The 16,330-nt window shown below is 42.1% G+C and overlaps 1 protein-coding gene across 3 annotated transcripts in view; it reads left to right on the forward strand.

Moving 5' to 3' along the window:
• Positions 1 to 16,330, forward strand: part of LOC311242637 (uncharacterized protein) — a 115,375-nt gene that overhangs the window by 8,068 nt on the left and 90,977 nt on the right. For all 3 annotated transcript variants that reach the window (XM_084331633.1, XM_084331634.1, XM_084331635.1), the window contains exon 4: positions 2,066 to 2,133. In XM_084331633.1, the coding sequence (XP_084187759.1) occupies positions 2,066 to 2,133 (68 nt within the window). The remainder of the gene's footprint in view (positions 1 to 2,065; positions 2,134 to 16,330) is intronic.

Here is a 16,330-nt window from a genome sequence, read left to right on the forward strand (position 1 = left end):
TGCCATCATGGACCAATAACGTAACAGATTGACAGGTGGTGACAAAGCACGCGACTGGGCATTTATTTAAAAAACATACATACCCTAACCACATAACAGATATTTAAAAGGTAATTAACAGGCATGTTCTGCAACATATATTCACTCTTGAACAATCAATCAATGTGCATGAGATGAGGTTCTATTATGTAGAACATGGTACAGTAAGTGGGGAGTGTAAACAGTGATTCAAACCCCCTCAATGTACGGTTTAGTTTCTGACAGCTGGGCTGTGTTGTCACGCGAAATAACGTTATGAATAAAACGCGAAATAACATTATATAACGTAACGTTATGTTATATAACGTTACAATTAGGGATGCACCGAATATTCGGCCGCCGATAATTATCGGCCGAAAATGGTCAAAAAGGCTCTTTCGGCTTTCGGCCGAAAGCGTTTTAGCACCGAAAATATATCACCGAATGTCAAAGAACAGGGACGTTCGTAACCTACCTAACGTGTTGTTGTGATGATGTAATCAAAACGCGCCTTCAGTCATTACATGCGCAACGTGAGCTCTTCAGTCCTGCGTTCTGCAGCCTGTGATAACTCCTCTTGGGACTCGTTGCGCTGTTTCTATGTAAACTCTGCGCGCAACGCGTCCAATAAATGTGTCTTTAACATGCTTTATATCCTCACCATTACTATATGCCTGTCGCGGTTTAAAACCTTTTTAATTAACGTTAGCGTTAAGCTAGCTAACAAGGCTTCCAGTCTTTCACTCGTCTCTCTTAAAGCTACGTCATCCCCCGCTAATAGTCACGGGAGATGTAGTAAATACAACAGTCCTTCCATGTAGGCTAGAACGCCGTGAATTATGACAGTAGTTCAAGTTTCTACATAGGACTATAGATGGAAATTATAGCTTCTTGCTAAATCTGGTGCACCCATCTATTTGCAAATGATTGTCAGTAGGCCTACACACTGTCCTTTATAAATGAAATAAACTAAAGGCGCATAAATTATGCATTACTATATTCCATCACAATAGAATAGATATAGCTAGGCTACCGACGTTGTGATAGAAGTAGCTAGCTGTATCTTGTTTACAGTTGAAATGTGTATTTTTATTTTGTCACAATATTATTTGAAAAATATTGTGTAAAATTGAACTATTTCTGAGTTGCAGCACTTAAAAACATTAAATGGACCGTTATATCTTATTAAATTGTGGACATTTATTCATTCCCACTTATTAGACACTATTTCTGATTGTAAAATGGGCGTAAAAGGCAAAATACAGAATTCTGAAATATTAAAATGGAAAAAACGGAATTTGGGAAAAAATTGTATTTGGAAAATAATAAAATGGATTTCATATGGCTCTAGCAGAGGTTGATAGCTGGCTACTTTAACCACATTTTACTGAAGTGATTAAACAAACTAGCTTGCTGCTTAATTTGTATAGCCTACTGTATCTCACGTTATCAAGCTAATGTCGAGACCTCCACTGTTAGTGTTTATTGTTTTTGCATTGAAAACTCACGACACAATTGACGCACACAATTGATTCTACATATTTGGGTGAATTAGAACATTATATTATGCAAACACAATGACAATTTCCAAATCGGCATACTCTGCACTGGCAGACGAGTGAAGCAAAGGCTGATCTGTGGTGTGTGAGTTTCAGCACCACATAGAAGGTGGACAGCTCCCCTACACACACACACACACACACACACACACACACACACACACACACAGCATACTCTGGCAGCAGGAGACGGTGAGAGAGAGGGGGGAGAGCACATGTTGGAGTGTTTAGATATATTTCAAGTTGTGTGAATAGCAAACAAAAGAAGGTTGTTTCCCTGTCTCTAAAACAATCAAAAGAAGAAAAAAGACCCACTTGTCCGTTCTGGCAACCAGAAGGCAAACTACACCTGCCCAAATATATATATATTTTTTTGTACTTGTACCCCAGGCAGTCGGGCAACCATTAGTGTCGATGGCTGTATTTAGCATTAAGATACTTTATGAAAACGGGTCTTCTGAAAAGTTCATATTCCTCTCTATCTGTAGGGGAATGCTGTCAGATTCAGAGCAAACGAGATTCAGTCCTCATTCCAGAGAGGAGACTTGGGAAAAAGGTAAGTGTGTGACGACGCCTACAGTTTGTTTTGTTTGGTCCAGGCCACGGTGGACATGTTTACCAAAGTCGGGTAGCTCGTTATTGGACAGTTTTGGTAAAAGCATAACTTTATTAATTTGCTAGATTCTCCAGATCACTGTACTTTTGTGTACTTTGTTTTTGTTTTGTAATCGGGAAGTCAATATAATAAATAATAATTCATTACATTTATATAGCTCTTTTCTAGACACTCAAAGTGCTCCCCACAATGTAGGGTTGAAATTTGGCTATGCAGGCTCAATGGCTGCCATACACCGCACCGGCACACATCACACTACATAATGGCTGAACGGCTCAGGAGACAGGGATTGATATCAGCCAATTAAGGGGAAGGGATGATTAATGTGTCCTTGATGTCAGAGGCCTGATTGGGAATTTGGCCAAGAACGTCGGGGTAGGGGTGGACGGTATAAATGGTATACGGTATAAACGGTATGAATTTGTGCTACGGTATGGATTTTGACTATACCTTCATACCTTGTGACCGGTAGACTATAGAGCAGCTAATCACAGCAGTAGCAATGACGTTAACGTTACTTGACGATTCACTCGTAAATGACGTTTGCAGTGGTCGTTGCATAGTGTTTAATTGTACTGAGTATTTATCCACTTGTTCACGGACCTTGCCATATAGTTTGGGCATTTCAATTTGGCTAAGGAGGCTGAGAGGAGACTTGCTTTAGCGCAGCAACGGGCTAACGTTAGCCACTAAGCTAACGTTCTAACGTGACTCTGTGGCACCAGTTCCATTAGTGAGGAAAGGGGGGGGGGGGGGGGAGGGAGGGGGGGGTATATTGACGAGGCTTGAAAACAGAGGTTCAAAGATAACTTCACATTTATTTGGCTATTCATTTCTTTATATCGCTTTATCCATCGGGCTGCTCTCGTTTCCAGCTCTGTGTTGACAATCATGGTGTGACATCATCACATACGGCATCTTAGGAAGCTCAAACCTCAAACTCAAACCTATTACATCACACTCTCTCGCTCTCTCTCTCTCTACGTTGTCAAACATGTACACTAAAGTTAAGTTATGTTGGAGTTGTATTGTGTTTGAGGGAAAGAAACCTGTCCTGCTGTAGTTTTTATTTTCACTTTGCAGCTTGATTTGATTGTATTTCATGAAAAAAGTGTTTTTCAGAGATGGAAGTAACTTGAGAAAAGGTGTTGCATTTTTCTATTGCAGTTTTGCACAATAAATGTTCTTACCTCTGTACTATGTGAAATATGTCCTAGTAATACAAGAGTACAGTAATAGCTGCCATACCAGTGTTTTACACCTTCAGAAGCATTTATATTAGACATTTTAAGATAAATGAATATACCGTGATATATACCGTTATTGTCTATGCTTCAAATTATACCGTGATATACATTTTAGACCATACCGTCCAGCCCTATGTCGGGGAACCCGCTACTCTTTGCGATAGGCGTCCTGGGTTATTTAACAACCGAGATTCAGTCAGGACCTCGGTTTAGCGTCTCATTCGAAGGACATCACTCTCAGCTATACGGACGTCCCTATCACCTAAACGGGGGCATTGTTACTGACTATTCCAGAGGACAGAGTATCCCCTTCTGGACAACAACACCACTTTCCAACAACGGCCTTGACCGGGGCTCGAATGAGACATCTTACCAACCAGAGGGTGAAATTGAACAGTGCTATAGATGACATTCATCCACTAGGTGTCGCACTTGAGCACCAGCATGTCATTTATCCAATCAGGTGCATTCCACGTGGGGAAATGGGAAGTAAGGAGGGGATAAATGCGATCAATAATGTTGGGGGGGAAAGCAATACTTTTTATTCTGCACCTTTGTAAAAGCTCCTTGGGTGTATTGTTTAAAAAAATGATTTACTCTACATACAAATGTTATCTATAGCACCTTTAATTTTATTTAGGAGACTGAGTGGTAATAGTTTAATATTTGACATTCTTCTCATATTGATTACGTCAATATCTTTGTCTCTTGGTTTTAACGAGAGTGTTACGACCCCTGTGAGTCTAAGGGTAAAGGGCTGTAACATAACAGTTGGTTGACAGAAAAGATGGACCACGTTTGTAAACGACAATGATATTTATTGAAAGATGCAAAGGAAGCACATGTAGCTCAGGGGTGAGCCCAGGCCAAAACAACAAACAAACACCATTATACTCCAAATAAACCCAAATCTAATCTATGGTAAAAGGGATTACATTACCTAAACTACTCTTACCTAACCAAAACAGGAGAAAACAATATCCAAAGGAAATGGCAGCTCACCCCATCTGTGCTTCCTGAGAAAGAGAGAAAAACACATTAATGATACAGAAAACAAAGACAGCATATATACAAAAACAAACTATAACTAACAATGCTCTCTCTGTGGCCATACACACACAAGGAAATTTCCACTAAGCACCAAGGCCCATAAACGAAATGCAATATTGTCAAAGGTACAGGTTACAAAATCACACTAGGCCTAGCCTCATGCCAGAGAGAGAGAGTGACTGAAGTGAGAAGCCATGTTTTAACAGGTGTGGGGTGATCCATGATTGGGTGGTGTTGATTGAGTGTTGGAGTCTGGAAAACCATCCACCAATCGGTGCTGTGTTGCTATAATGTGAGGGCAGGCCTGGCAGGGACCAATGGTGGAGGGAACAATGGCTGGAGGGAGGAAACAAAAATGGAGAACACACACACATGGAGACACACACTGGGGAATATATACATTGGGATGTAACACCCCCATACATAAGACAAAAACATGTTTGACACTTAACACCAACTAAACATGTTTTTTTTTAACAACGAGACAACATCTCTGAGATAACATGTACTTCAAAACAAAGAGCTATAAAAAAACTAGCAGTTGGTACAACAACCACTCGGGTCAACAATGACAAAACGAGTTGACGGCAAGAGAGACTGAGTCGACAGCAACATAAAACGAGTCCACAGCAACATAGACCGAGTAGACAGCAAAATAGAACAAGTCGACAGCAATATACAGTAGAACGAGTCGACAGCAACAGACAACGAGTCGACAGCATTTACCTTTCGGAAATCAGTACAAAATTCCATCCGATTTGGGAGCTAACAAGCAAGGTGAACTCCAGGGACTGCAACTTGGCTTGGCTAAACCATGTTTTAACAAATAGTCAACCTCCTGTTGCATCATGGCCCTCTTGGTGATGTTAACACGGTATGCATGTTGCTTGATAGGCACAGCATTGTTAACATTAATATCATGGGCCAATACAGAAGTACAGGAGGGAACATCACCAAACAGAGCCATGTAGGCCTGAATCAAATTTGTGATGTCCTCTCGCTGCTCCTCAGGTAAGTGTGCTAAGTGAGTGGGCAGGTTCCTTAACATCTCAGTGTTGGACAATCTAGCACCCTGATGGGCTGCATTGCGCAACTCCAAGCCATCTACATCCTCACCACTAACGTCAGGAGAGTCCGGAACTATTGGAGTTGAGGCAACAGCAGAGACGGCCAGTCCGGCTGTCTGGTCTGAGGTCTTCACCTGCACACTATCTCTGGAAAAATATGGTTTAAGCATATTGATGTGGCAAACACGAGAGTGACGTTTACGATCAGGGGTGCGAACCACATAGTCTGTATCACTTATTTTCTTGTCTATTGCATACGGTCCGGAAAAACGAGCGGAAAGAGCAGAACCAAGGATAGGTAACAGGACTAGAACCTTATCACCTGGCTGGAAAGATCGAGAAACAGCTTTCTCGTCATAGTGCCGTTTCATAGTTCTCTGGGAAGAAGAGAGCGCTTCTTTTGCGAGAGAGCACGCCTGATGCAGTCGCTCTCGAAACTGGCTAACAAAATCTAGAACATTAGTGGGTGTGCTGGCACCCTTTGACATGAACCGTTCTTTAAGAACTTTCAGAGGCCCTCTAACAGTGTGCCCAAAAACGAGCTCAGCAGGACTGAAACAAAGAGACTCCTGTATGGTCTCTCGTGCAGCAAATAGAACAAGGGGGACACCCTCATCCCAATCTTTCTCTGTGTCTAAGCAATATTTACGCAACATGGACTTTAATGTCTGATGCCAACGTTCTAGAGCCCCCTGAGTTTCAGGGTGGTAGGCACTGGACACTATATGTCGGATACCCAGGGACTGTAACACTTGCTCAAATAACCTAGACAGGAAGTTGGTGCCTTGGTCCGTTTGTACTACCTTAGGCAGTCCAAACGTAGAGAAGAACTTCGTCAAAGCCTTAATTATTACAGGCGCTGTAATTCTGCGAAGAGGGATAGCCTCAGGGAAACGGGTGGCGGTACACATTATTGTCAACAAAAACTGATTGCCGGCTTTGGTCTTTGGCAACGGACCAACACAGTCAACTATGACATGTTCAAATGGTTCACCGACCGCTGGTATAGGACAGAGGGGAGCAGGTGGAATTACCTGGTTTGGCTTTCCGGTGATCTGACAAGTACTACAGGTACGACAGTACTGTGCTACATCGGACTTCAAACCGGGCCAAAAGAAATGTTGAAGTATTCTGTTGTATGTTTTAGTGACTCCCAAGTGTCCAGACCAAGGGTGGTCATGGGCCAAGAACAGTACATGCTGACGATAAACTGCAGGGATAACAATCTGATAAACAGTGCTCCAGTCTGGCACCTGATCTGGTAGCCCTATCTCCGATTGTGCATGCTCTGCCAGTCTAGTACCATGGGACCTCCATGTACGCATCAAAACTCCTTCATCCACAAAATAAGAATGCAACTCTCTCTGTTCTGTTTCAAGAGAAGAGAAACATTTTGCAAGAGAAGGGTCAGCCTTCTGGGCAGTAATTAGCATTTCACGAGTAACGGGTAACTTCAATGCGTCGGAACTAGTTACAGTTGTCTGTGGGGGTACCTTACTATGAGTCGGTGGTTTGTCAGCGGTATCAGAAGTTGGAGCCAGCAACTCCTCCCTGACAAAGGCTGAAGCAAAAACAGAGTCAGACAAATTAATTTCATCACCTCTCTTTTTCAATTGAGCCCGAGTGACAACACTTGCAGAAAAAACTTCAGGGAAGTTCTGTGACAAGTCATCAGGCAGAGAATCTGTGTCTGGGTGATCCGACACTTCCAGCACAGCGTTCACCTGTCCTCCAGCTAAATCATTTCCCATGATAAAGGAAATGCCTTTAACTGGCAAGGAAGGTCTCACCCCTATTTTAAAGAAACCAGTGACCAAATCAGATTGTACCAGCGTTTCCGTTAGCCGGTAATTACCGGTATTTGACCGGCAAAATCTGTTGAAGTCCGACATATTTCATCTCTCCGGTCTTAATGTCCGGTGAAAATAATTCCCTGTGTCTAAGCACAATTTGATTATTTGAATTGTATTAAAATAGGCTAAAATTAAATAGCCTATGCGATGAACGAAACGATCATTACATTTGTTTCCTCTTTGCTTCTAATAATGACAACGACGTCGTCAGCGAGAGCTTAGTGCTGGGTGTGCGAACTTTTGTGAAGCTGCAGAGCCAGAGCACTATCAGCACAATGCAGTATTCCAGCAGTACTCCAATTCAGCCATTTTCAGCCAATGTTGGGTGGGGGGCGCTGCTGTGCGGTTCCCAGAAAAGAGCCAATAACAGCTGAATCAGCTTCTCTGCAGCGCCATACTCTTTGCAAATAAGTCGTTGCGAGGTGGAGAGAGTCGTCACGCAAACCACGATAATGTTGCCGTCTCTCTGCTTTCTCAGTTCTTCGCTTGATATAATTAATACAAATGTCCAATATAACGGAATTCGTTAGCTCATAAAAATGTGATTATAACAGACTGCTGTTTAGTGTCGGACCGACTGCCCACATACGCGGTCTATTTTATTTCAAGTCAGCAGCAGCACGGAGTATCGAGGGACTTATTTTATTTGGAATATATTAATGACTGTATACGCAAAAGTAGCCTAGTTTTAAGTAATACTATTATAAATCTACATGCCTTGAGGATGACATTCTTTATATAGCCTGCCTATCGATTGTTTTAAAGCTCAATAAACTATGACCGGAATTAATCTCATTTGTCCGGTAGATTGAAATCTTACAGGTCACGGAGACCGGCAACAATTTTTTCTAACGGAAACCCTGGATTGTACATGAATACAGTGTAACGGGGCTGGCACGAAACCCATCTCAATACCTTGAACTAGGACACTAGAACCACAGGAAGATTTCTCAGACAGAGGTAGTACATCAGAGAGGATAAAGGATTGTGAGGCTCCAGTATCTCGTAAGATCTGAACTGTACACTGATCTTTTGGATCCCCTGTCAAGGAAACTAAACCCTTGGAAGTAAATGGCCTGAAACAAGGATCGAGAACATCCTGATCATTGTGCATCTGTTGATCGGAATCAGGTGCCATTTTAATCAGACCAACCCCTTTGGGTTGTCTAAAGTTCTGAGAGGACGGTTGCTGCTTACGTTTCAATGTTAAACAGTCAGAAATAACATGACCAGGCTTATGACAGTAGTAACATGTCCGCTCCTCTTTTGAGCGTGGAGGTGACATTTTTGGTCGGGGGTGTGTGAATTCTGAATGGTTGGGGACAGAATGTTTCTGAGAGAAATCATGGGGGAGAAACGAGTCACGCCTATCTACAAACACAGTTTTATGGGTTAGCGCAAACTCATCAGCTAATACAGCAGCCTGCTGCAGAGTGGACACTTTCTGCTCACTCAGGTAAATTACAATACGCTCTGGCAAACGATTCTTAAACTCTTCTAATAGAATGAGTTCTCTGAGAGAGTTAAGATCTGAGGCCTTGCTGGCTGCACACCATTTATCAAAGAGAGTTCCCTTCTCTCTAGCAAACTCTACAAAGGTCTGGTTGACAGCTCTCTTGTGACTGCGAAACCTCTGCCTATAAGCTTCGGGCACAAGCTCATATGCACGAAGGATGGCAGCCTTCACAGTATCATACAGTAAACTATCTTCTAGGGAAAGTGTTGAACAAACCTCTTGGGCTTTACCAGTCAATTTGCATTGAAGCAACAAAGGCCAGACCTCTTGGCCAGCGCAATGAAGCAGCAATACGCTCAAACACATTAAAATAAGTATCAACTTCCGTCTCTCGGAACGGAGGCACCAAAGCAATGTGTTTACTTATATCAAAAGTGTGTGATGAATAAGCTGTGGAGGAGGACATACCCGGGCCTTGTGGAGGAGTCGGTGTAGCAGAGTTGGATCCACTCCTTTGGTCTCCCAGCTCCAACTCCCGCAGTCTGAGCTCTTTTTCCACCTCAAGCTCCAACCTACGGATGTTAACAGCCCTTTCATTTTCCGCCTCAAGCTCCATTTTACGAAGCCGATACTCCGCCTCACGTGCTTGTGCCTTCTCCTGAGCCTCCATCTGGAGACGGGCTATTCTAACCTTGACCTGGGCCCCTTCTCGAGACCCAGATGACACAGGAGAGGCCAAGTGAAAATGTGGCAATGTGACTCACACCTGCCTTTTCAGCACCATGGGCTTGCTCCTCAGAATGCTGTGCTTCCGTAGGTTCACCAGGAGGACTTGCATGTTCATCAGAGACCACAGGTAAAACAAGCGTCCCCTGCTCCAACAGCTTATCTACCACAAGACACCTGATATCCTGCTTAAGATGCTTTTGTTGAACCGAGAGTTGAAAATGTGTGGCAATCTCCACTAAGTCTGCCTTGCGGCAGCTATCCAGCACTTCCCAAGTAGGATTGCTCAAGAATTTCCCCAGATCAAAAGTACTAACTGCCATTATTTTTTTATTTTTTTTACACAAATGCCATTTTTACACACAAATTAATTAATAACTATACAAGTGTAAACGAACACAGTTCACCAAATCCATCAACCAACAATTGAACACGGGTTACAAAATCCAGGCAGAGCCCCCATTTATGTTACGACCCCTGTGAGTCTAAGGGTAAAGGGCTGTAACATAACAGTTGGTTGACAGAAAAGATGGACCACGTTTGTAAACAACAATGATATTTATTGAAAGATGCAAAGGAAGCACATGTAGCTCAGGGGTGAGCCCAGGCCAAAACAACAAACAAACGCCACTATACTCCAAATAAACCCAAATCTAATCTATGGTAAAAGGGATTACATTACCTAAACTACTCTTACCTAACCAAAACAGGAGAAAACAATATCCAAAGGAAATGGCAGCTCACCCCATCTGTGCTTCCTGAGAAAGAGAGAAAAACACATTAATGATACAGAAAACAAAGACAGCATATATACAAAAACAAACTATAACTAACAATGCTCTCTCTGTGGCCATACACACACAAGGAAATTTCCACTAAGCACCAAGGCCCATAAACGAAATGCAATATTGTCAAAGGTACAGGTTACAAAATCACACTAGGCCTAGCCTCATGCCAGAGAGAGAGAGAGAGTGACTGAAGTGAGAAGCCATGTTTTAACAGGTGTGGGGTGATCCATGATTAGGTGGTGTTGATTGATTGTTGGAGTCTGGAAAACCATCCACCAATCGGTGCTGTGTTGCTATAATGTGAGGGCAGGCCTGGCAGGGACCAATGGTGGAGGGAACAATGGCTGGAGGGAGGAAACAAAAATGGAGAACACACACACATGGAGACACACACTGGGGAATATATACATTGGGATGTAACAGAGAGCTTCCCAAAGCATTTTTTTTTTAATGTTCTACAACAAGAAATATGACTGCCAAATATGACATGTTTTTTATAAAAAGGTTGGGTAGGAGGGGTGGGTCGGGGACACTGTACAACTGTACAAGCAAAACTGTACATTGGGATATTGACAAGACCATACTTGGTAATTTACTGTACATTGGAGGTGGTTGTGTTAGGACATTTACAGGGGCCAGTTTCGAATTGCAGTCTCCCGTAGGTGTTCTTTGAGAGTGGTTTTGAAAGTGGGTAGTGATTCACATTCCTTTACAGCTTTGGGTAGGGCGTTCCACATTGATGTGGCATAATTGCAAAACGTGTTTAGTCCCTTGTTTTTTGTATTTCGGGGGCACTGAATTTGTATGATAAACGGTTATTAAACATCCTTATCATTTAAAAAATACAACTCAGTACGTGAACGGCAGCTCTTGTTTTGCTAGGTGGTAAGTTATGTCAACCATTCTGCTGAACAGGTCAGCATTAATTTTCATAACGGACTGGACGATGGGTTCGTTGTGTTTCAGTTTGTTCTTCCACGCTTCTGTGAACAACATAAACACGGAAAACAATAATCAAAAACTGTATAAAAAAAAACAAGTCAACAGAGCACAATTACGCCTGTCCAAAACGTGGTACAGCTAGCTTATTGCAATGACGTTACCTAAGTTAGCAAACTCGCTAATGTTAACGTCAGTGACACCAGTGGTGGGAAGCCCAGAACAATAGATGTCAGCTGTCAGTGCGCACAGGGGTGAAATTGTGCTGGGAGCGTTGTGGTGTTTGCAATGGAGGAGAAGTTTGGTTCACTTGTAAATAAACGATTCACATAAATGAAACAAAACGGATCAGGCGTTCTTTGTGTGTAAATATGATATGAACATGGATGTCGAAGGAACAGAAGCCTCTACATCAGGGGTCTCAAACTCAATTTACCTGGGGGCCGCTGGAGGTAGAGTCTGGGTGAGGCTTGGCCGCATCAAATATTCCACAAAAAAAGGGGTTCAAGTATTCAAAAGAAAAGTACAACTGATCCAATCTTCTCACAAACTCACTAAAACCTCACAAACACCAGCAACTGAGCATTCTCAGTGGTGTCAGTGGACTCATCCACAGCTATGGAAATGCACTGTGCATTTTTTTTTTAATTCTATCACAAAGCTGTTTAATCAAATCATCAGCCAGTATTTCAGTTATTCTGGTTGCTGTGTTATCTGAGGAGAATTTGCTTTTGTTTGCCTTCAAACATGGTCTCCATCACTTCAGTCATACATTATTTTATTATTTATGCATCAGAGAATGGCTACTTGTTTTTAGCCAACACCCATGCCACTGAGTGAGGACTTCTTGGTTGCTTTTTCTCATTGTGACATAGCTTTAATTCTGCTTGCAGCTTGATTATGATTTTCATTCCATTTATTTGTGTGGTTCTTAGCACTGAATTTGCGGAAATGTTGCATCAAAATAACTGTTGTTTCATAGTGGCGTTTCAAATATGCCACTCTTCACAAGAGCTACCGTTTCTTGGCATATTAGTCACATTGGTTTGGTGCTGGGAGGATGCACACATATTTTTCAGTCCATTCATCTTTGAATTGCAGCGATTTTCACTGTCGACTTTTCTTTTACTGACCATCTTTGAACATGCCACATTTTTCTACTAGCTGCCTGCTGGCGAAACTAGGCTACTAGCTACATTTATCTCACAGAGATAAAACTGGGAACTAGGCTACTCGCTACAGTACCTGCAGATTAGACTACCAGTAGATGCGCTGTCAACTCGCTCTGACTGGGACCCGTTGAAAGAGACGACATGCATTCCGTGAAGACCCGCCCTACTCCCCTACTCTGTCTCTGATTCGCAGACTGTGGGTGGGGGGGGGGGGGGGGGGGGGGGGGGGGGGGAATGCTGACGGGACGCTGAATGTGATTGGACCAGAGTAGACAGACACAGACAGTAGTGCAGCCGGACAGGCAGAGCACTGCTTGCAGATGAGATAGCGGAGAATTTCGAGGATGCCTGCCATACGCACTGGATATATTTTCCTTCCACTTGGTATCACTCCGGAATCACGTTTCAACCAAGTCACTAACATAACGTTGATGTCATCATGAGCCTGCGCTATGGTAGCCTACAAGTGATAATATAAATAAAACATCCAACTCGCACAACGACGCGCGGGCCGCACTAACACTAAACTTTGATGTCAAGTAGGGGGCCGCAAAATATCATCCAGCGGGCCGCGAGTTTGAGACCCCTGCGCTACATTGAACATGGCACACGAAGGAACAGGAAACTCTACATTGAACATGGCGCGTGAAGGAACAGGATTGGAAACTACAGCTAATATTACATTCAAGCAAATTAACATACAAATTATAAAACATTGTCGACACTTACCATATGCCATTTTGTGGCCGCGGCTGTCTTGGTGGCGCAAAGCGCTGTATTTTTTGACAGTCTTTCGTCCCGCGGACAAAAAGATCCACACAAGCTCCTCGAACACTAGCCGTGTTTGCAGCCGGAGTCTCACGACAAGCTTTGCAATATGATATGTTGACCGGTAGGCAGCATCCTCCTCAACCCCTACCCAGTCTAATCCCCACGACTCCATCGTACTCCGCTTTACTTTTTTTTATTTGAGGACCTGGGGAATCTGCTTTTCAGACTCATTTTCCTTCGTGTTTTTATAGTTTGATAAAAAACGCTCCATCTTGTCTGTCTTCAAAATGCCATCAAATGCTGGTGAGCTGCTCACCTGCTAATGTGAGAGGGTGGGGGAGTGACATCGATCAAAATCGGCGTCTGATCAAAACAGATTTAATAAATCACGTCTTTCACTCGTCAGTTAAATAAATAGTAATATTAATTGTTATACTATGTTTGATAACATAATGTTAATGACATTAATAATGTCTCCATATATATATATATCATTAGTAAACTGTCTGGGGCTTTTTGTCCCCCCCGGCCCCCCTTTAACATGAGGGAAGCTGAGAACGGATAGCTGTCAGTGCGCACAGGGGTGAAATTGTGTGTCACAGCTGGGAGCGTTGCAGTGTTTGCAATGGAGAAGTTTGGTTCACTTGTAAATAAACTATTCACATAAATGAAACAAAACGTAATGTTTCCGTTAGAAAATATTGGGGCCGGTCTCCGTGTCCTGGAAGATTTCAATCTCCCGGGCAAATGTGAGAAATTCTGGTCAGTTTATTGAGCTTAAAAACAATTGATAGGCAGGCTATATAAAGAGTGACATCCTCAAGGCATGTAGATTTATAATATTTTAACTTAAAACTAGGCTACTTTTGCGTATACAGTCATTAATATATTCCAAATAAAATAAGTCCCTCGAGACTCCGTGCTGCTGGTGACTTGAAATCAAAATCAAATCGGTGTCTGGGCAGTCGGCCCGACATTAACAGCAGTCTGTTATAATCACATTTTTATGAGCTAACGAATTCCGTTATATTGGACATTTGTATTAATTATATCAAGCGAAGAACTGAGAAATTTGGCAGAGAGAGACGGCAACATTATCGTGGGGTTCACTGAAACGTTCAACGAAGCGATAAACTAATCCCAATAGTATGCAACTGCAGAGCCAGCGGCACCATCCGGTCCGGTCAGGGGACCGCTTAGCAGCGCCACCCACCCAGTGGCTGAATTGCCAATGGCTGAATTGGAGTATTTCACTGTGCGGGCACAACTGTGAGCTCTGCGGCTCTGCAGTTGCATGCTTCTCGCTAATCCAGCACAGGTCGCGAGGGAATTATTTTGACAGGACATTATGACCGGAGATATTTAAATATGTCGGACTTCAACAGATTTCCCCGGTAAAAAAACGGTAATTACCGGACAATGGAAACCCTCTCTATATATATATATAATTAGTAAACTGTCTGGGGCATTTTGTGCCCCCCTTAACTGATTTTCGAGGGCATTTTGTCCATTTTCACTGGCATTTTGCCCCAAGCCCCCGTTAATTTCGAACCCTGCTTGGGATTATATACCACAAAACTGAACGTTATTGGCAGATATTGGAGCGCAGTTAGTTTGTCTCCCCTATTGTGAACATTTAGCAACCATCCGATTTGAAATCAGTTTAAAAATGGCAGAGCTGTCGCAAGAATAAAAAACCTACTGTGCATACAGTAGATTTCTTTCTCTGTTCTTCATGCATGCCTGGTGATACTAAATCCAAATTAAACTCTGCCATTGGAAAGAGTAGATTTGGCCCGATCCATAGCTGTGCAAGTTGGCTATAATAAGGTAATTTATAGGCCTGATATTCTATATTCTATAATAATTAAGGCTGTCAGTTTATCGTGTTAAGTAGATTAATTAATTACATATATATTTTTTTTATATCTCATTCATTCCACAAGAACGTAGCATACACATTTACAGACTTTTTTTTAATATGGTCCATTTGCATGTTCTTGGTATCTGATTCTAGGGACATCTATGAATCTCAGGAATGTATTCCCAGTGTCAGAAATACTGTGTATGTTACTAGGCTTGAGTAAATTGTAATGAACCAAATGAGTATAAATTTTTTTTTAATCTTTGACTCTGAATAACACCATGCTAAAATTGACCAGACCTGAAAAATCTAAGCAAATGAATAAATGGTTTTGTACTAGATACAGTACTGAATTCTGCCATCCGGACACATGCCATTTGAAATATGATTATAGAATATCAGGCCTAAAATGGTTATGCGATTAAAATGCGATTAATTAATTACAAATCCTGTAATTAATTGGATATATTTTTTTAATCGCCTGACAGCACTAATAATAATATTTCAAATTGCATGGGTCCGGATGGCAGAATTCAGTACTGTATCTACAAAACCTTCTGTTTAATCATCTTCCCTTTATTCATTTGCTTAGATTTCTTGCACACGTGATCTCAAGAAGGTACTGAACAAGCTCAGTGGCAGTTTTTCATGTCTGGTTTGTTTCATCACAATTTACTCAAGCCTAGTAACAGACACAATATTTCGGACACTGGGAATACATTCCCTGAGGTCCATAGATGTCCCTAGATACCAAGAACATGCAAATGGACCTTGTAGAAGTGGGGCAATCTTCCATTTACTTAGGTATGTATTTTTAGGTGGATTTTCAGAAAATAGGACCAGGGGTTAAGAGTCAGACCAGGGTTAGATTTTTTATTTTTTTTTTAATTGCTATTTTTTGCCCCACCTACGGTAATTTCCGGGGTATTTTTTTTGTATTTCGGCGGCACTGAATCTTTATGATACATTAACATAAAAATTATAAAACATTGTCGACACTTACCATATGCCATTTTGTGGCTGCGGCTGTCTTGGCGGCGCAAAGCGCTGTATACCGTATTTGTTTACAGTCTTCGTCCCTATGTTTGATAACGTAATGTTAATGTCTCCATATATAAGTAACACAGTTTATTAACAAACTATTTATTACATGCATATTATTATTATACTGTGCGTGTGCATACTAAGGGCCAAACATCTGTGC

Source organism: Notolepis coatsorum (genome assembly GCF_963971535.1).
Source record: "Notolepis coatsorum genome assembly, chromosome: 16".
NCBI classification, from domain to species: domain Eukaryota; kingdom Metazoa; phylum Chordata; class Actinopteri; order Aulopiformes; family Paralepididae; genus Notolepis; species Notolepis coatsorum.